This window comes from Natator depressus, chromosome 8, assembly GCF_965152275.1.
Source record: "Natator depressus isolate rNatDep1 chromosome 8, rNatDep2.hap1, whole genome shotgun sequence".
In the NCBI taxonomy this organism is placed as follows: Eukaryota; Metazoa; Chordata; order Testudines; family Cheloniidae; genus Natator; species Natator depressus.
In genome coordinates this window covers 8,873,588-8,895,660 of record NC_134241.1, presented here as the reverse complement: position 1 = coordinate 8,895,660, position 22,073 = coordinate 8,873,588, and the positions used below count along the sequence as shown (strand labels likewise).

Sequence of the window (22,073 nt, the reverse complement as noted above, 5' to 3'; positions counted from 1 at the left end):
AGTTACCGTGAGTTGTCTAGAAATTTCTATGCTTCATAACACCTCAGTGCCTGGTGTTACTAGCTCACTTTCTTGTAGTTCTGAAGAGTTCTTCACATGTCAGTAATGGGAAGCTATTGGAGATTATTTTTTTATTATTTTATTGCTGATATAAGATTATTAGAAAACTTTAGGGAAACGTCCACCCCCAAACTGTTAATGGAATCTTCTGTTGCTGTTGTCCCCTTACTTATTAAACACGTGAGTGAAGCAAGGCCATCGTGCTCTCATCTATTATGGGAATTTATTTCTTGGTTGGGCCATGCATAAAGCACAGATGTAACTGACAAATTTAGGGCCTGCCCCTGCCCCTGAATCCAGTGGGAGTTTTGCCATTCATGTCAATGAGGGCAGGGCAGGATTTTTAAAGCCTGCAGGCTGCTGAGTGCCCTCACCTCCCACTGAAGTGACCTTGCAGGAAGCAGTCAGTCTCTCTCAGGCTCAAACCTTGAGAGCCAACTTTTACAAAGTGCTCAAAGCCTCATGTGAAGCACGGCTTCTCCTCAATGTTCACTCAAGTCAGTGGGAACTCTGGACGCTCAGCATCTGTGCAAAACAGATCATTTATAAACAGGTGCCTCCATGTGGATTTAAGGGCCAGATTTTTAAAGGTATTTAGATGCCTAAAGATACAATTAAGCATCAAATGGGATTTTCAAAAGCCCCTTGGCACCTAACTCCAATTAATTTAAATGGGATTTAGGCAGCTTGGTTCTTTAGAATATACCACTAGCCATCAATTGCATCTTTAGGTGCCTAAATACCTTTGTAGATCTGGCCCTTAGGTGCCTAATTTTAATCACCAGGTTTGAAAGTTTTGACCCAACTATTGATACCCACAAGGATCTCCTGAGACTTAATTCAATAGGTTTTGGAAAGTTCTTTAAGTTCTTGAAATGTGTCGTAGAAGTGCTAAGTATTATTAATTATTATTATTAGAAAAATAATATTTTTAGTTCATATCTTTGGAGGAATAGAATCTCAGCTATCCTAGCCTCCTTCTGATTGTTAAAGTATGAATAAAATTTCCACTTTAAAAAGCAGATCGAGCGATGCTGCAGCTCCAGACAATAAAAGGAGACCATTAGCACAATGAAGTCATAATATGCCTGCTATAAAGATATATACAGTAAGGAAAATGACCACTCAGAGAGTACACATAAGCCTTAGAATTGTTATGAATATGTCTATGAATACTGCCCTGGATTTGGTTGGAATTTAACAGGTTTCTAATGTCATCATTTTGGAAATGGTTCCATTTCAGTAGCTGTCATTTCTAAATTTTGATTTGTGAAATACGCTTATTGACTATTTTTACACTCACATACAAAAAACCTATTAACAGCATCCAAATAACACTGGTTCCCAGGCTGAAATGGTTCTGCATCCACCCTGCAATTAGCCGCTTTGGGCAAAAGCTTGAGTAAACAGAGGAACTCTACAGCAAACTCAATCTCTGACAGACAAAAAGGAAAGGGAGAACCATGGTCCCACCACTGAGAATGCCCTGCCTCTAGCCCTACTATTTAGATCCAGGAACTATTAGAAAAGTAGCCCAGCCGACGTCAAACCTCATGACAAAGCACAAGAGAGTGGTGGTCTCTCAGGTGGCCATGACCAATATCCTACAGACCTTTAATTGATCAAAATCAACGCCCTGAATTGCACCCCAGGAGCCAATGTAGCATTATGGGAATAAGGGCAATATATACCCTATGGATAACAATTCAAACAGGCAGTTGCACCCTATACCAGATGAAGCTTCTGAGTGCCTTCAAGGGGAGGCCAACGAGGGAGGACCTTGCAACATACTTAGGTACAGGTTATTATAGCGAAGACAGCAGTGGGAAGTGATGGCTATAACCTTTCTGGCTAAAGCCATACACAGACCCAGCCAAGTTTCTCATGAGCCTTGTTTGTTTTTTTAAACCCAACAGCAGTTCTGATAAGTTATGCACATGATTCTTTGCTCTTTACTGGGGGAAAGTTACCATTGACTTCAATGTAGAACTGAACGCGTTATGCTGGTCAGAAAAACAGACTGGGACAGCTAAAATGCCAACACTGCGCCTGTAATTAAAGGAGGAGGAGTTCAGTAGCACGTGACATTTTTTATTTCCGTTATGCTTTTGTGTGGTTCTTTTTTCGAACCTGACCCCTGCCTATCTTTATGTCCTTATGCTCACAAACAGTACCGTGGGACTGCTCATGGAAGTGAAACAGGTGAAGTCCTCTAGTTTGCTTTGCTCTAGTTTTAGAGTTCTGGTTTGCACCTGGTCTAAGCCCAATTCATTTGCAGTCATTTCATGTTTATATTACAGTAGCACCTTGGTTTCTGCGAACACAAAGGCAGATGTGGTCCCCGCTCCGAAAAGCAAACGTCTCCAGGGAAAGGAAGTGGAGATGCATCATGCAGATGTGGTTTACGTGAGTTTTTATCCATGGGCAGCTTATCTCCGCTGAAGTCAGTGCATTGTTCAACAAGGCAGGAGGCTGCTGATGTAAAATAAAATCCTTCTTTCCTTCCTTAGCAATTAACCAGATTGCTGTTGCATTTGACAAAATTTGATTTTACTATACTCAGAAAGGATTTAGGGCGCTGCTGTTTGAAGCACCTGCTTCTGAAATCTGCACACTGCGTCTTTAGTTTTCCAGTGACGACCATTCTCTGTTGCAGCACCATGACTCTCCTTGCTCTTGTTCTGTTTCCTTCTGAGACAAGGTTACAGTGATACTGACATAATTTGTGGCCATCCCAAAACTATCTGTTGTCCTTCCTCTCTTGAGTAATTAGAAAAGCAAAACTGTGCATATGGTAAGTCAATTCTGTTAATTTCAATGGATGAATCCAGTTCATCACATTAAGCAGTCCAAAAATAAAAAGGAAGAAAAATAAAAACTAAATCCCAAATAGGCATCTTTGGAATCAATAGTGCAAAATATTTTTGCTGATTTTTTTTCTTGTCATACTGCAATAATCTGAGTCTTCAAGTCTTTCCTAAAATAGTAGACCTGCAAATATGAAACATTACAATAATGAAGATGAAACAAAGAAGCATGCATAATTAGTGCTTTTTGGTTTTGGCTCATTCAGAATTATCTGTGAGGCTTTATTTTCATTTACACTAAAGCCTGTTTACACTGGTCCAGCAGTATGAAGGAGCCTTAAGGTGGATATAAATGACACTCTGGCAGTGTCCCAGGCACCTTTACACAGCCAGAGAAGTCTAAATAAGACCTGGGCCCTTTTTATTTACAATGTATAATTTATATTAGGACTATTATTTTATCAGTCCAGTTACAGCTTTGCAGACTAGGGCCTTAAGCTGAGAACACCTTCAGCACAATCAACAAGACACATATTTGATGCCAATCCTATTAAGAAATTTTCAAACTTCAGTCAAGTTTAATTCTTGACTATCAATGTAGTGCATGTATTGTAATTATGGTTTTATAAAATGAACTCCTACCTCAAGGATTTCCATCTCTCTTTTTCAATCTGGTTCTCCGGGCTTTCACTTTCATAGGAAGCCAGATACAAACCTAATAAAAAATTGTTATTCAAATATCATCAGGAACCCCAAATCCCTTTGCTTCCTCAAACTACAGTCATTCACTGTGAGTTTTGCTGGTACACGTTATCTTCCTCATCTATTGTCACTACTGTATCACACAATAAGCAGAATGTTTTTAAAAATCAAGGGCGGTTAAGTGCCTAACTCTCACTGAAAGCCCTGGGTGCCAAAATCCCATTTGCACCTTTGAAAAAGCCCCAATGCTTTATCAAAAAGTAAAAAAAAATCAAAGGACTGACAGCTGAAGAGACAAGACCCCAGTCTCCTACATTAAATTAAATTCACATAATTTAACACTGAATTTAATTCCTCCCCCATTTTCATCTGCAACCTCTTCAGATTCCTTAAGAGACAAGGCATGTTAAACCAATAGCACACTAGGTAAGAATGAACGTACAGCAGCCAGAGCGAGAAAACGCAATGCAGAAATGACAGCCTCATGACATATATAATCGTATAAACTGGTCTACGTTTACAGACATTTTTTGAAGATCCCTAAACTACAGGATGCGTTTTATAGTGCAAAAATAAGGGTATGCATTAAAGATCTGTGTGAGCTGGTAGTGCGTTATCATCTAGCTTGCTTTATGGACTTTTATAAGTAGGTCATAATTTGTATTCATGGACACTTGCATTCCACTGCTTAGTTATGCTTTATTCTGTAATGCCACAGTCACCTTTGTCTTTTATTCTGTGATATAATTCAATGAATGTTTTAATATTCAAGAGTTAGCCCACTATTACTCTGTATTGTGGCACGGAGAGCTTATTTGTTTTACTTGACCGGTCAGTGCTGTCTCTCTTTTATTCGTGGCTGGTCTTTCTGCTCCACACTTTACCTTTGGCAGTCAGGGAGGCCAGCTGTAGCCTGGCTTCTACTGAGGGCATCTCATGAAGCCGGCATAAATATGACCCTTTATGTGGGGGAGAGGGTCTGCAAACAATTAGGGAGTTGAGGTCACCATGCAGCCTGAAAACAGCCCTTTTGAGAGATCTACAACCACTGACACATAGTACCCTAAGCACCACCTGAAGCCCCCATTCCCTCTCCTTGCCATACATATTGCTTTAATCACTTTAATTATTCCTTTTTGGCAGTCATTCCTCATGGGATTGGAGCATAATTTTCCTAGCTGTATTTTGACTTCTGATGTGGCCTATGAAGTAACAACTGTCTGGTGTGATTAACTTGGATGGCTGTAGAAAACTGCCCATAGAATCAAAAGGAAAAATAAACCCAAATGCAGCCTAGCTTATGGGAATGTAGCTGCTGTCACTTGATATGTCTGACATGATGAGAATGAAATAATTCCATATGAAATGAAGCAGTGTGACAACCTAGATTCCAAAATGGAGAGGGTAAGAGAGGAGACGGGGAAGAGAGATGGGACAGGGACTAATTTCGGAAAAGGAATTTGATCATATTTTAAAGTAATTACTATGGAAGATTTGTCTTAAAATACTTAAAAACAAAATAAAGCATTTCCTCATTGGAGCAAGGGACGTGAGTTGGACTCCCACAGCCTGGGGCTCTGGAGATCTTCTGATTGGAGAGCTGAAATTGTTGACGGTAGGGAAAGGTAGCCCTGACCTCAGTCCCAGAAGTGCTTTTGGCTAGAGGATGATTGACATTCATGATAGTTCCTGATGTGACTGCTCAGCCTCATTCCTTGGTTGAGAAGCAGTACCATCCCGGTGACTTACTACAGGCGGAAACGTGGTGGAAAAGTGGTACAACAATGACTTAATGGGCCAGAAGGTCATTTTCACAGTAGCACGCTGGACAGAGTGGTGAGGAGCAAGTTAAGAGGCTAGAAAGGAGCAGCTTGTAGTGGTCAAAGTGAGAGATCACCAGAGCACGGATAAGGGTTTTATCAGTGGTGATGGAGAGACAGTCACATTTATATTATTTTGAATGGTTAAAAATATATATGGATTTCTTACCATCTTCAGTAAAGATGGGAGCTGTATGCAAGTAGTGGATGATGCTATGGTCTTGTTCAAATGGGCATTCCACTTGCTTCCATGTTATAAACTCGCCCACTTGTTTAGCCAGTTCCAGGAATTTCTGCAAATATTATAAAGTCCATTTAGCACAAGATCATCATATTGCCGAAAGGATCACATCTGGGCAGAGGCTGCAGATTTCCTAATGCAAACTGCACGGATATGCATTTGCAAAGGAACCCCATGAAATTCAGAAGGGAGCATTTTCTGAATAAGACTTCTCCTTGGTTTCCATACTGTGCTGAAAGGGGAAGAAACAGGGCTGGGGTATCCTATATTCCATCTTCACATGAAATCCTGCTCTACTCTCAAGTAGAAATAAGCAATTTACGGTTTCCATACATAGGGTTTGCTCCAGAATGGATGGCATAAAACTCAGTGCCATTCTGGGATGAGTCCCAAGTTCATTACATCTCAGAAATTTAGAATACTGCTTTGTACAAAATGCTTTACAGGAATATATCATATAAGGCTTCATGCAATATATGATAGAAACGACAAATGCATTAGATCAAAAATGGCGTGTGTAAACTGATGTAAATTAGACCTCCCAGACTAGCACAGGCACCCTTTCCAATCCTTACACTTGTTCTACCAAGGCACAAGGATGCCTATGGTGTTCTGAGTTAAGCTGCATCTACCTTGCAAGCTAGGAGCGTAATTCCCCTGCTTGCATTCACCTCCTTGCAGATGCTCGATGAGAACTAGCGTAGCTGCGAAGGCATGGGCAGTGGCAGGAGTGGCATGGCCTAGCTGTGCCAAGTACAAACACTTCTGAAAACGGTGGGTATGTACTCAGCACAGCTTAGCCATGCTTCCACGGCTACGCTACTCTTTATACTTGTGCTAGCTCTCACAAGCTACTGTATGTGTTTGCGAGCAGGGGATCACATCACTAGCTTGTAGTGAAGGTAGAGCCTGACTGTAAAAGGTCATCTAACTTACAACACCTTAAGCACCACGCACAAGCAACAGGCTTGGCTCACTGTGTGGTGAAAGCCTTCTGCCACAATGCCTCTAAGGGAGGCAGAAACAGAGTAGCAAGCAAAAGAGAAAAGATGTTTTCAGATGAGATTCAGAAAGCACCTGAGAGCTGATGGAGCAAATTTTCTTCTTATTTATACAAGGGCAATTGTACAGAAGCTGCTTCGTCTCTGCATTTTCACAGAAGTTAAAGAATACAGCAGGGGTGATGCATAACTTGATATTAAAAAGTGGAATGCATGTACATTGCATTCAGCATCCTGTCACATTAGTGCAACACCACCCTCTAGTGTATGGACTCAGAATTACTCAATTATTTATATGCAGTCTAGTTGTAGCTGTGTTGGTCCCATGACATAGAGAGACAAGGTGGGTGAGGTAATATCTTTTACTGGACCAACTTCTGTTGGTGGGAAATACAAGCTGTCAAGCCAAACAGAGCGCTTCTCCAAGTCTGGGAAAGGAACTCAGTGTTACAGTAAAAATGGACTGTCCAGAGACACTGGATTTATGACAGGTTTCAGAGTAGAATTTATGGCTCACTACAACTAACCCCCTCCTCTTGTTTTATGACTGTAGAGGAGTTATGGGCTATTCTAGCTTAAATGGTCCCTTACAATATGTGCTAACTACTTATGCTGAACAATCTGGTCTACCTTCTATTTAGCTGTGATGCTGGGAGTTCCTTATTACCTCACCCTGTCTCTCAAGTTAACTATTTGTGACTATTACCATCTAGTGTCTGGCCTACGGCGAGGACACGTCTCTCTACTGTGTACAATGGTGGTTAATGCAAATTCTCCTTTTGTGTAATCAGTAAAGGCTTCCAAGCAGAAGATCATGAGTTTTAATTCCCAGGCCAAATGTGTGTGATTTCCCTGATGAACATGGTGACTGTACAGATGAGGCCTTATATAGTTGTATTCTTATATTTACATAATGTTTGCAATTGGTTGACAGGGTATGCCACCTCCCAAGCACCCCCTTGCGGCCTGAGGTTGCGTTGTAGGCCCTGCCTCAGTTTCCCCCTCTTCAGAGGGCTCCTTAAATACACTCCACACAGGCTTTTTGTGGCAAAGCCACCCCTCCTTGGGTCTGGGTTTATTAACATAAAATAATCTCAGAATAAAACTTCAAATCCCAAGTTAAAGTCCAACAAAAGTTCACACACACACACACAAGTTTACTCCTGGGGGGATTTTCTGCACTGGTGTGGGGGGCGCAGAATTCATATGACCCGCATTTTTCTGTGCCCCCCCGTGCAGAAAAATGAAAAAAAAAAAAAAAAAATCTGCCGGGGGACACGCGTCTCTTCCCCGATAGCCCGGGCAGCACGTCAGTTCCAGCATGCCTGGAGCAGCCTCAGAGACGGGGGTGGGGCGGGGCATGCGTGCCTGCGTGGTCATCGTCGGGGGGGGGGGGGAGGGCTGAGTATACATGTGTGCCAACAAGCGAAAGAGAGAGACTCTTCCTCCCCTGACTACTGCAGCTCATTGGCGTGTAAGGGTAGGCCTTTTTATTATGCAAGAGGCAGGCTGGAGGTACACATAAAATTTCTCTTCCGACTCCCAGGCCTTCCTACCAGGGGTAGGGTTGCCGATTTTGGTTGGATGTATTCTTGGAGGTTTTATCACATGATATAATCTTTAATTAAGGATTCATCTTTAATTCCTGAAGACTCCAGGACAATCCTAGAGGGTTGGCAACCTGAATCAGGAGCCTCTCCTGCTTTGGCAGGCGACTCCCAGGCCCTACCTGGCTGGAGTCTTCTCCTTCTTACACCCTTGGAGTCTGTTCTTCCTGGCTCTCAGCCTTCTTCAGCCCTCCAGCTCTGGCTTCTGAGTCCAAACCCTGCCCCCTGGTCCAGGGTGTCCTGCGGGAGATTCCTGCTCACAGCAGGTCTTGTGCACTCTTGGCCCCAGCTTCCTCTGGTTTTCTCTTCTTAAACACCCATTGATCCCTGCCCAGGTGTACCTACTTCATAACTAATGGCGTCTGGCCCCTGGCCTCTCTCTCTTAAATGGGCAAGCCACCCTGTTAAAAAGCCTGCTTTGGCAAACCTCCCTATTTTCTTAACCTACAAAATGAGAAAACGCTACTGTCCTTGTACACAAAAGTATCAGGCACTGTACACTGACTTGCTTATCTATGGATACATGGTAAATATATTTCTCCTTTGTCTTTGAAAAATTCCCCTTTCCTTCCAGACTGTTTGTATAATCATTGATGCTGCTGAAACTGTATTTATGCCAGCTAACCCACAGGACTCAAGTTAGGATCTGCCACTCATTCGGCATTAGAAACTCCTTGCTTTTTTGGATCTCTGAATGGAATGTTTTTCTCTCTATATATGAATTCTTTTTAAGGAAATCCTGGGATTGGTTTGCCCTTCAAGGAGGATCACACAAGGTCATTCCTTTTGTAGGATCTAGTCTTTGTCGGATTGCACTGAAACGTGTGCAAATGGTCTCAGATAGTACTATCAGGATGGAATAGATAAAGACATTTGCAGATCTTACTTCAAAGTTGACGTGCCCATTCGGAAGGCGATTAGCACATCCTTCATTCAAAAAGTAAATGTCTTTGATCAACAGGCTGAAGAAAGGGATCACAATCTGTGAAGGGAATGACACAACGATTATCTTTGTGGCTCCGTATTTTCACTACAGGAAAGAAAAGTTCAGTCAGAAGGAAAAAAAAAAGATTAACTTCCCAATGTACTGTTCTATTATAAAGCAATACAATGACAGACAAGCACCAGGGAAGGAGGGCACAAAGGTATTTTCAACTATCTGGGGGATGGCTGCACCATTGAAATGAACATTCTGTGAGCACAATGGGCAAAAAATGAAGCAATAATTACAACTGCGCTCCAATTCCTTCTTCATATTTCAGTGGCATCACTTTCCTGAGCAAAGATATGACTCTTTTGTCTACAGAGTTGTTTTATAAGCCATTGGATTCACCAACAACAATTTAAAGATAGCCAGGATCCAAAGAATACAATGAGGATGGAGAACCCTTGCTACAGACACAGTTAGGTGAATGCTAACAATCACACCAAAATAAACAAGCATGGAATAATGAAATCTTGTGACTCAGGGTGCATCTCTACATGGATTTATTCTCCTGAATAATTCCATGTACGGACACTCTTATTTCAGAGTAAGAGTGCCACGTTCTTGTGTAGATAAACCCAAAAGGGGCCAAAACTCTAATCTGAATAGCAGAAGTTCTAATGACTCAGATGAAACAGAGTGATTGACACTGAACCTTTGGTAAAATGCTTTGCCACTAATGACAAAAGGCCAGGTCTTCAGACGGCCTAGATCAGTATTACTCCATTGACTTACAATGGAGTAATGTGGATTTACACTGGCTGAGGATGTGATCCACAACCAGCAAAATTACGGCTTCCACTTTACTTCTCCTGAGTGGAGAAAAGTAGTGTTTTGACCAGGGGTTCTCAACCAGGGGTACATGTACCCCTGGGGCTACCCAGAGGTCCTCCAGAGGGTACATCAACTCATCTAGATATTTGCCTAGTTTTACAACAGGCTACATAAAAAGCACTAGTGAAGTCAGTACAAACTAAATTTTCATACCAACAATGACTTGTTTATACTGCTCTATATACTATACACTGAAATGTAAGTACAATATTTATATTCTGTGGTAAAAATGAGAAAGCAAGCAATTTTTCAGAATACTGTGCTGTGACACATTTGTATTTTTATGTCTGAATTTGTAATAAGTAGTTTTCAGGTGAGTTGAAACTTGGGTGTACACAAGAAAAATCAGACTCCTGAAAGGGGCACAGTAGTCTGGAAAGGTTCAGAGCCACTGGTTGAGTCCATAATCTGCCAGCATCACAAAACGTCATGGACCCTGGGTGCAACACTAATTCATCCCAAGATGCTGGTATGAAAAGCTATAGACTAAAAGGCAAAAGGACCAGTCTGGCACCAATTTTATCAAGGCCATGCGGAAAAAGGAGGCAGTGAAGAGATCTGGAGAAAGAAAGGTGTTTACTTTATTTCTGGTTTGGTGGAAATGAAGATGAAAAGTCAGAGACACTCCTGCGAAGGCTCAGTAAGGGCTATCCTTTGGAATACTGAAATTAAACGCTTGGTACACCAAGAAATGTCAGTAGTAATCAGAAAGACCTAATCAAAGAGGCCTCTGAGTACTCAAAACAAGCACTGGGGATCATCTGGGGCAAACTGGAAGACACACTCAGATCCAAAGCCTTCCCTCTAACCAATATGATGCACTATCATCTAGCTTTATTTTGTATAGAAGGGGCCTAATTCCTCCTTTAGTGTAAATCTTCTGAACGCAATGGAGTTAGGTTAGAGAAGAATCTGGCATTACAAATTCTAAAGTTGGATCTAGGAATAGGGTCCTGGTATGAAGCTTTGAGCATCCTGGTATGGTTATAGACTGCAGTGGGCCTATCTCAAGGTGGGATAAGGAGCTCTCATGACACAAGGGCCAAACCCAAATGCTGAGAGCTATGGGGCAGACCAGCTAGTGACCAAGCATCTTTACAGCAAGGACACCAGAACCAGAGATCAAGTTTGTGTCTTCACTCTTGTTGTGCGGGCAGACCATACTAGGGAAAGGCCACTCAGAGGGCTTGGTCCAGTGAGTCAATACTAAACTAGTGAGCATGTCTTTGTAGCTGACACATCTGCAATTTAAGTAGCTGAGTATGGGCTCGATCACTGTGAATGGACATAAGAACACGCCATGTGGGTTTCAATATCCAAGTGGATCTACTGGCCACTTAGTAAATGAGCTGAACTATCTCTTAAGTGAAAGTACAATAGCTTTCAGGAAATGCAAGGCTATGGGAATTGATGACAATGAAGGAACCATTTAGTTAAGTAGTAAAGGTTATTCAGTCTCATGCTGAACAGCAGCTGAAGTGGTATCTGAAGTGGAACTAAGGTAGAATGTCACCAGTGATTTTCCAGTCTACAGCCTTCACAATGCACCAATAGGGAGTGCAAGCACTTGATAGATACTAAAAAGGAAATGTAAGCAAGGACTCCCAAAACCAGAATGCTGCTCTTGTTATAAAAACAGAAACCACTTTCTGGTCTAACTGAGGTATTGCATCGAGTGAGCTGCTGAAGGGATGCCTTCCTGTGAGTTTCTTTCTGTGAAGGTTATTGAGGATTTCTTGAATGTAAATGTAGTGCTCCCAAAGGAAGGCCAGACTGGTTTCCCTGGAGACTCCAGTACTATATCGATTCATAGAATGGATACAGTACGAGAAAGGGAGCACTGAAAACTCCAACACATTGGGCCTGATCCTATGAAGTGCCAACCACTTTTAGGTGCTTTTAGGACTGGTCCCATGACTGGCCAATGAACCTGAAGACTTCCCTACAGGGAGCAGCCCTGATGGAAAGAGACTTATTCAGTCTAGGGCAAGGCTGCTCAGGCTACCACTTAATGACAGTTGTGGCAGTCTTTTTGTGATATGGAAACGTGTCCGCTAGAAATTGAAGTGAGTCACTTAGATCACCATCTGGAAGTGACTGAGATCACTAGTTCTCTTCACATAGGATTTTAATGGTTGCTCAAAGACCAAAAAACCCCAATAAATGTCCCCAATAAGAGTATATCACTCTGTGTGTTTTAGTTTCAGAATCTCTGTAGTGAAAGCAAATACACTAGAGAGTTATATTTGTAAGGCGGGCTATTAGCCAGCCACTTAACTAGCACAGAACTTGGGCTACAGCCAGAAATTCACATTTCATTCCCTTTTGATTCCCCCCAACCCTTCCAATCCAGCCACACGCCCACAGAGAGAGAGAGAGACACAATCGCTTCCTTCAGAAGGAACCAAGTTAAGGAAATCAGACAAGCACTTCCCCATGGTATCAGATAGCAACAATGTACACAGCCTTACGCTGTACAGAGTCCAACATTTCAAAGCAATTTAGACAAACATCATTAACGCAAAATGGTGATTCCCTGTGGAATGACTTAACTGTGGGGATGACACAGGTCAGCTGACTGCATACATGAAAGCAGAGTTAATTTCCCACAAACATGCTCCTTTGAACTCTGCCCAGAATACAAACCCTTTATTGTCACGTGATCTGTCACTCTGCCCTGTGGGGGGCTTATTTCTATTAACTCTGAAATTAGCCACTGTATCATGTCACAGCTTGAAGGGCTGCATTAGCATACTTTTATTTAAAGCCTACTCATTCCTAAGCAAATACAAAATACTCTAAATAAAAATAATTTATGCAGGGAGAAGATAGCTCGGTCAATGTAACAAGACTCTGGGCTAACTTCCAGGTTGAGCCTCCATGAGTGCGCTGAGAGGATGGAAGCAACAGGGTGCAGGAAGCACCTTTCCCTCGCTACACACATACGAGAGCCAGGCAGAATGCTGACACTAGAACTCCCTGAAAGCAAGGTAAGGGGCGATGTCACCATGCCAGATGGTGCTAGCACCAAAGGGCCCTAGTTAGCTGGGCTGGAGGCTGGGCAGCGTCCATGCCCTGGGCAGTAGAGTGCCTCCCCCCAACCGTGGCCAAGCTGCATCCCATCTCACTCCAAGGAGGCCATTGGGTCCTCTAGCTTCACTTCTGTCTAGCTGCCAAGAAGCAGAAAGCTCAGCCAACTGAGACGGTCTTAGCTTCTGACACACATGGAGGAGACAAGAGAAGAAAAATACAGTGCTTAAAAAAAGAAAAGCATGGCACCGATGGTGTTTGGGGAGCTGCACGTTCAGTTCTTGACCCCACCACAAGCTTCCAGTGCGACCTTGGGCAAATCACTTAGTCTTTGTGTGCCTCCATTCCCCACCTTAAAATGAGGATAATAGCATTGCCCTGCCTCCCTGGGGTGTTGTGAGGAGAAATACATTAAAGGCTGTGAGGTGCTCAGATACTCTGGTTCTGGGGGCCAGAGACATACCTAAAACAGACAGAACAGCCAAAGATATTCCATACACCTAGGTATTGTCAGAGGGAGACACTAGAGAGCCATCCCGTGCACTGATTGCAAAGCAGGAACAAGCCGAAATGCCAGAAAATTGGAAACCACTCCAAACAAGGCAGAATCCATGGTAGCCTACCCCAGCAGGCAGTTGGTCACTATCCTTTTCACAGTGGTTTTATTTATCTTTGGCACACACCACACGGAGAGCACAATGATCTGGAAAAACAGTAAGCACAGCCCAGATCCTGCCTCGTCTTGAAAACTTGTGCCTCTGTATTACGAGGGTGCAGGAAGAAGCCACACTCATACCGTAGCTGGGCAGTGTTCCTATCTACCGTTCCCTAGCAAGCTAGCTGGACGACTGGCTAACATGAGATATGGTCTGAATGTGCCCTGGACCTTCTGCTCAGCTGCTATTGCTGTTTCCACATGGCAGGTTTGCAAGGATAGGATTTTGCCTCACATTTGCAAAGCTGAAACAGAAAAAAATTAGCAGCCAGGCCTGTCAATAGCAGCTGCTGCCCCACGTCACGGTCTCTGTGGCCCATTTCTGCTTTTTGCTAGCTCTCTTTTGGAATGCATGGCACATCAAGTGTGCACTCGAATGTGAGCAGCCCATGTGCCTGCTTAGACATCCCGAGTATCTGCAAGGCAAATCAGGCATTCAATTAAGGTTCTAAGTTATTCATCTCAAATGCTCAGCTCTGAAAATCTACCCTCTGATTTAGTGTCAACCTTTCATTCAACACTTAACATTCAGCAAAGAATAAGGCTATAAACTAAATCCCAAACTCAGCAGATCACGTAAGTTGAAGTCCAGATTGTAGGGATTTTATTATTTGTTCAACCATTCCCAGAATGAATGTTTTTTTAGACAACTAATCCAATGCAAAGGTGTCTAGGTAGGGCCACATCCTGAACAAGGCAATGAGACCATTTGTATAAAGAAGGCAAATAAGATGCAGTGGATAACGTAGGAATCGGTGACAATAAAAAGGAGAAAAGAGGATTATTGATGATTGGCTTGTATATGGACTCAGCTCATCCTGTCCAACCCCAGGTGACGTGGTCAGAGCAGACATCGCTCTTCTCTTTGAATCCCTCCACTGGCTTCTCCTCCAGTGCATCAATCTCTGTTGCTTTGCCTTTAAGACCCTTCACCAGTGAGCCCCACATTGTCTATCAGACCTACTAACATATCAAACTGTCAACTCCCCATCTTCTCTCTCCCAGTGATGCCACTCTCTTGTCCACTTGTCCCTCAGGCTCCTCTCTGCTTTCTCCCATGCCATCCACTATTCATCGGACAAACTGCCCACCAAAATTCATGAACCTTTCCTTTTTAAACCCTCCTCAAAACCTCCTTCTGCCCTGATGCCTGGACCTATTTATCTAGGAACACTTTGGCTATTGACATTGTTTATCTAGTGCCCTCCAGAACGTATCACTTTTTGCCCACCGCTCCCAAACAGAGGGTCTATACACAGCCTGTAGCAGTAAACATACTTATTCTGCAAGTGATTGGGAAAAAAACATTACCAACATAGTCCAATTTAAAAACAAATAGGTTTCTGTGGTTCCAAGAGGTGAGCTTTGCTAAAAGACTGACAGAAAACCCTATAACACTTTCCATGGGCTGCGATCACATTCTGTTGTCATTGGATAAAATTCAACAAAATACCTTGACCAGGTAGCTCGCGTATAACAAGCAATGAAATTAGGAAGATCTGGGGTCTGAATTATGTGCTGTGCCGTATCTGGGATTTTAATGTATCCAGCAATGATAAGCCACTGAGCCTTAGGCCTGAACACTTTCTTAAGCTAATATGTTATGTGCACAAAACATAGAAGGTGGGTTTTTTCCTCAAATAAAATAGATTCCTATCAATCTACTAACCTACTGGCCCTTGGTCTTAACTAGGCATAGATAGGGATGTGCCAGAGAACTTCCACAGGAATTAAGGTAAAGTAATAAAGCAGCAGGCTTGAATATATATGACTGTCACCAGAGGAATAGATTGCATAAGGATCTCAAAATGTCAGGTTCTAGATGAAGCATGTGTGAGCTTGTTCAAGGAATTTCTGTACTCTTCATTAATATCCAATTCATCAGCTCATCCCGCAGCCGGGTATTGCTTTTCGGAACAACTCTGCATATTTCCCTTACAACAATGGCAGCCTGTGGACCAGATTCTGACCTCATTTCAGGGTAAGTCTTGTGCAACTCCATTGGCTTCAGTGCAGTTACATCAGATTTGCACAGATGTGACATCAGAATCTAGCCCAGTTCCTCTAGCAATGAATATTCAATTTCACATTATGCTTGTGAATGCAGCATCTGCTTCGCTGCAAGCAGAGTGTTTATCTCTATTTATAACAATGTGCTATCATAACATCTAAAAAAAACTTTTAACAAAATAAAAATTAGAGTGAATGGGGAAAAAACAAAGAAAATCAGAAGAAATACAACGGAGCTCATAACACTCATAACAGATATAATCATATCTGAAAAGAGATGATAGAAGAAAATAATTCTGAAATCACAACACACTCATAATTAATTATCTTCAAGTTTCATTCACTCACAAACAAGGAATGTGTTATTCAAATGTATCTTCCTCTGGCAAATGCACACTGAGCATTAAAAACTCGGCGGGATTCTCTTTGATTCAGTTTGATTTAAAATTAGGGAAACCTTCCATCCTTTTCTTTCAGCACAGGAGATCTGCTCTTAGATACCGGGGGGCAGCTCTTACTTAGTGCAGTGGGAGCCACTGAGTTAACTCAGAGTTGCATCTGGGTATCTGAAGGTAGAATTAGGCCCCAGGTTTGCTGTAAGTGCCAAACTTGCCTACAGTGCTTTGAGCAAGTCAGGGTCACCTACTGTTCACTAACACTCATCTTTGAGAAGAAGCACCTTTCGCTCACCGTCTCAAGTCAGCCACTACACAAGACGGGCTTGTCTACACAGGGAAACTGACTGGTATAGCTAGAGCAGAATAACTATTGCACTGTAGCTGCACAGACATAACTCCCCCATGTGGACCCTTTATTCTGGAGTAGATAACACCGCTTCAAAGCTGGTCAGTTTTCCTCTGCAGACAAGCCCTAAGTGAATTTTCAAGGGATGTGGAAATGTATGTAATGATTGGGCAGGAGGGGCAGCAAAAGCCATATGGACCACTGCAGATTCACTTAAGTCAGGGGTTCTCAAACTGGCGGTCAGGGGGTCGTGAGGTTATTATATGGGGGGTCGCGAGCTGTCAGCCTCCACTCCAAACCCCGCTTTACATCCAGCATTTATAATGGTATTAAATATATTAAAAAGTGTTTTTCATTTATGGGGGGGGGGGTCACACTCAGAGGTTTGCTATGTGAAAGGGGTCATCAGTACAAAAATTTGAAAACCACTGACTTAAGTACTATTTTGAGGTTTGAAGTGGGATTTAAGACTTGTGCATAAGACTTGGGCTGGTGGTGATGGTGGGGTTCACCCTAAGGGCACACTGAGAATTCCAGTGATTAACCACCAGCATTAATCATCCCCCATCCATTCAGAAATAAACAAGACAGGGACAGACCTACCTTCTCCCTGTTGCTGTGTGCAGTGAGGGATCGGTGGGCAGCCCCTCGCAACGCAGTTCTGTAGTTATAAAAATTACCAGTAGGGTCCATCTGATGCTAAGTGCAAAATAAGACAATTGCCGTGTATTTGATCAGAAAGGACTTGGATTCTTTTTTCTCATCAGAATTTAAAACCAAGTTGCAGTAATGGAGATTTGAATATGTACGGTCTAGGGACGGACAACTCGTCATCATTTTCTTGTCACATTTATGTAGCTTAATGCTTATTTACCAAGACATCCAGACGTGAGTTTAGATTAATATAGATCATCATAATGTGGCAGTGTCGGAGAGCTCAGCTAGCACTGAATGAACCCCCCTAATCCAGTCAGTCCGTTCGGTAGGGGCTCAGAGTAAAACCCAAGATGGATTCTCTGAGGACAGTCTCTCCTTTGGTTGTTCCAAAGTCCTGGGCAGAGGCCACACCTATATCCTCAGGAGATACATAATTCCACCTAATTCCCTGTAAGTGCTGGCCATGGAAACAGCTAGAAATCTACATGTATAGATTGTGGTTGTTTTTATCTTTGATTTTTACAATAAAATCAGCACAATTCTATTTGAACAAGGTGGCATATATGGGGTAATATCACAGCATCACTGTACATATTAATACAGACCATACATAATTAGTACAATACATCAGGCCAAATTCTTGCTCCCCAATGGGAAAAAAAAAAAAGATGAATGCCTGAATAGGTGGTGCAAAATTATGCACTGTTTATATCAGGCTGAATCTGGCTGGCATCAGGGTGAATCCCTGCAGTAATGCGCTGGCAAGTCTCTATATGACACCGTAACAGCCCCCCCACAAAAGCTCCGTGTCCCTGTGTGCCTTGCTTTCGCCACCTCCGAGGTGGAATGGTTCGCTCGGGTGCCGTACACAGAGCACTATGTGTGCAGTGGGAGTTTTGCCACTGACTTCACTGAGAGCAGGATCAGGCTCATGAAGGATCCTTTATAGAGGATTTCATGCCAATTACATCCACTTTTGGCACATTCCATCCAAGCCACCCTACTCTGCCCTGGTGAGTGGAGGCAGAATTCAGATGCTCCAGCTGCTCTCTGCATTATTGTTTTACACCTTCTTGATCATGTGTGCCTCTCCAGAGAGGCTTTGAACCCTAGTCTATGAAGATCCTCTACTCTAGGGATTCTCAACCTTCTTCTTTCAGAGGCCCCCCCAAACATGCTATAAAAACTCCACGGCCCACCTGTGCCACAATAACTGGTTTTCTGCCTATAAAAGCCAGGGCCAGCATTAAGCGGTAGCAACCAGGGCCCCATGCCACAGAGGGCACTGTGAAGCTAAGTTGCTCAGGCTTCTGCTTCAGCCCCAGGTGACGGGGCACAGGGCTCAGGCTTCAGCCCCATGCAAGTCTAACACTGGTCCCGCTTGGTGGACCCCCTGAAACCTGCTCGAGGCCCCCCAGGGGGCCTTGGACCACTGGTTGAGAACCACTGCTCTACTAAGTATTGTGCACCTGAATACATTTGATTAATACAAATAACAAAGCTTTTTTTTTTTTTTTTTTTACCTCTAGAATAAAAAATTTGGCTGTTTTCACTTTTGACCAGGTCTTCTTTAACCTGGAGACAGGGCTCATGTTCATCCCAGCTAGGAGGAAAGAAGAAGAGGGGGAAACAGTTAGGAGTCAGGTGTGCTTTTTACAGAAATTATGCCAAACAGAAAAATTCTATTTTGAAGCATCTACCATACTTACATATGATTGCCATCAGTGAATTAAAATTCCCTATGTTAAAGCACTCTCGGGCAACATCGATGAAGAACTCTATGACTTGTGCTCGCTGTTTCTTTTTTGCAGGCTGCAGATTAAATAAATAAATAGTCGTGACAAGCACGTGCAAAATCATAGGCAATGCCAGGCTTTGGTGCCCTACCCAGGAAAATCCTATCTTTACAGCTCTATCAGCTGAGTTTTTTTAAAAAGCCCAGCTATTGACTAATTTTGTATAAGCAGTTTGATAGACTAATGACATTTGTGACTGGCAGTCTCCTGAATAAAGGCTTTCATTGCAGATGAGGCCAAAACCCTTTCACGGCTCACTCAACCATTGACCTGGCACTGAAGCAGAAAGCCAGCCTCTAGAGACTACTGACTGCAGGGACAAGCTGTCCAAATAGCTCTAAAGCTACCAGGTAAAAAAATTATTACACACCTGGCTCCACTGAAATCTATGGGAGTTTCGCCATTGACTTTAGTGAGGCCAGGATTTCACCCCTATACAACAACCGCACCTTCATTCTATGGAAGCTTTGTCTCATAATGTATTAAAAAACCCTTTCTCCTATCCTGAAGGTAAATTTACTGCTGATGGAAAAGTAACAGAAGTGGGGAGTGATCCACAGATGAAATAGCACTGACGAGAACAGTACAAGCTACCCCAAATTCTGCTTGCTAATTTCTTTCCTTCTGTTTTTTCCTCTCATCTGTCTAGGTTTCATATCACACTCACCACCACAGTATCTGAGCACTTGCCTCAGCCCTGACTTGGAAGAACGACATCCAAGGATGAGACAAGAGTCCACAGGTCATTCAGCTTGGCCTTTCTATTGAGACTTTTCACGAGTGTGCCAATCCGAGTTAATTTGGATGGTGGTTGTAGGTTTAGAGACCCATGTCTAGTGGTAACTAGATTGAGATCACCATATTCTTTTCAACTAGGTCACCAAACTGTCAGCAGATGGTAACAATGTTGAGTCACCAACAACTCAACCTGTCAACCCTGGGGTGAAAGGTTCTGCGTTCCCTTCCCCTTCCCTCCACGACACGTCCTCCACATTTTTAAAACAGGTAAAGCATTTGTGTCGTTTACAGAATCCAAATTAAATAATATTGAATATAAAAATACTTTAAACGAGCGTTAAATATAGATTACATGTGCCGTCATAGGCAGTGCATCAAAGAACCATGTGAAAAGGCCCAAACAATGACACAATGATAACTGTGACGCTGATGGTCATTGTCGTTCAGCTCCTCTTCAGTTTTGCACTGGGATGAGATTGCCCAGAGACAGGGCACTGAGACGGAAGAGGAAGGTCCTAAGAGAGATTCCACTGAGATTTTCATGGAGAATCAGCGTGGTGAGCCATCCACCAACAGAGATGCAGCAGGAACAGCCAGAGAGGGAGGAGGGGAAAAAAGACCAGATCACAAAAGCCAAGGCAGGCCAAGATTGCAGGAAAGAGAGTCTGATTTACAGATTCAAAGGCAGAAAAAAAGTCAAAAGAAAATGCAGATGGAGTAAAAGACATATGAGATCTGGCCACGAGGATGACATCGTAGACCGGGGTAAGATCAGACTCAGGAGAGTGGAGAGGGCAGAGTCAGATCAGCAGAGATCCATGATGTAGCCAGAGGAGAGGACTCAAGGCAACAGATGTAGACAGCACGTTCACTGAGTGTAGAGATGAAAGGGTGAAGGGAGATGGGGCAGTAGTTTGAGTGACAGGAGGGGGTCAAGGGGGCATTTTTTGAGCCTGGGGGACACCAGGACATGCTTGGATTGTGCAGGGAATAAGCCAGAAGAGACAGAGGGGTTAAGGTGAAAGGGTCAGAGTGGAGGCAAGAGAGGTCAAGTGACAGGGAGAAGGAGGAAAGGGATTTTGAGGGGGAGAAGACAAGAAGAGGAGCGGGGAATGGAGAAAGAAGGTTACGGCAGTTCTTGTCTCTTCTCAATGAATGGAAGATTGGAGCAGGCTCATTTGGGATTCAGACACATACAGATTAAAAGCATTTGGAAGACAGAAGATAAAAAATTTTCTGCTTTTCATTCTTCACTGGAATCTTTTCAAGGGAGTAAAAAGACTTTCAAGGCATCATTCAGGTTATTTCTCTTGCAGAGTTCATTATTCCACAACTCCATACTCGCTACACACTCACAGCTTCAACACAATGGATTTTTTTTACTCACTGCATCAACAGACTCCCTCCTTTCCCACCTCCCTGTCCCCTACCCCAGCTCTATTTTGCTATATGTACGTAATTTACCCGGGTGCTTCTGTGAGCATGTTATTAAAACGTATGTGAACAACTTAGCTGGGTCATGAAAAATATATCCCTGGGATTGCTTATTAATGTACCATCTCAAACTGGCACATCAGGCATGTGATAAAACACTGCCACACATTTTCACTTACCATGCAAATTTCTGTTGCCACAAGATAGCAGAGTCTATTGAACCATTTCACATAGGCCTCAAGGTTACTAGTCTTTTTTTGCTCATTGAAACAAGACTGGGGGGGAAAAAAGAAAAGCACTGAATGACATAACTGTATTTTACTTAGATTTCTTGTTTGTTAAGATATATGCTACACAAAGGGAATGATTGTTGCCACTGTTTTGAAACAAATCTCTCTCGCGCACACATTGGTTTATGCATTAAGGATGGAGTTCAGAAAGTCAGTGGGTGGGTGGGTATTGGCAGATATGTGCAGTTTAGCTGAGATTGTTGCTTTATACCAATCAAATAAATGTATGAAGAACAGTCCCATTTTGCTTGCAACAAATGCTCCCCAATGCAATTTATGTTGATCCTTGTTCACTGGAATATTAACAGCCACAATACTGCAATATTTAAAGAGCAACATCAATATAAATAAGACAAGCCCAACATTCCAGAACACATTCAGTTTGTTCCTTTGACTCCATGACTTCCCGCAGCTCAGCAAATGCAATCATCCACAGCCTTTTCCTGGACAAGAAAACTCTCTAATTGGTTAAGAGAAAGAAGGGCGAGCAAAAGAAAAGACAGTTATGGCTCACCTCTTTTTAGAAAAAAAATTGCTTCTTTCTCTTATTCTCTTGTCTGTTTGGAATGTCTTCTCAGCTGACCTGGTTCTGTTTTGTAGGT

At 42.8% G+C, this 22,073-nt stretch overlaps 1 protein-coding gene across 6 annotated transcripts in view; it reads right to left on the bottom strand.

Annotated features, from left to right (window-relative positions):
* Positions 1-1,047: 1,047 nt before the first annotated feature.
* Positions 1,048-22,073, bottom strand: part of RASGEF1C (RasGEF domain family member 1C) — a 109,225-nt gene continuing 88,199 nt past the window's right edge. For 5 of the 6 annotated variants that reach the window (XM_074960369.1, XM_074960364.1, XM_074960368.1 and 2 more), the window contains 8 exons: positions 21,361-21,456; positions 18,923-19,025; positions 18,737-18,816; positions 17,160-17,255; positions 9,125-9,220; positions 5,559-5,682; positions 3,510-3,582; positions 1,048-3,051 (listed from right to left, as the gene is read on the bottom strand). In XM_074960369.1, the coding sequence (XP_074816470.1) occupies positions 3,027-3,051; positions 3,510-3,582; positions 5,559-5,682; positions 9,125-9,220; positions 17,160-17,255; positions 18,737-18,816; positions 18,923-19,025; positions 21,361-21,456 (693 nt within the window). In that variant the 3' untranslated portion in view covers positions 1,048-3,026. The remainder of the gene's footprint in view (positions 3,052-3,509; positions 3,583-5,558; positions 5,683-9,124; positions 9,221-17,159; positions 17,256-18,736; positions 18,817-18,922; positions 19,026-21,360; positions 21,457-22,073) is intronic. The other variant, XM_074960366.1, reaches the window with a different exon arrangement.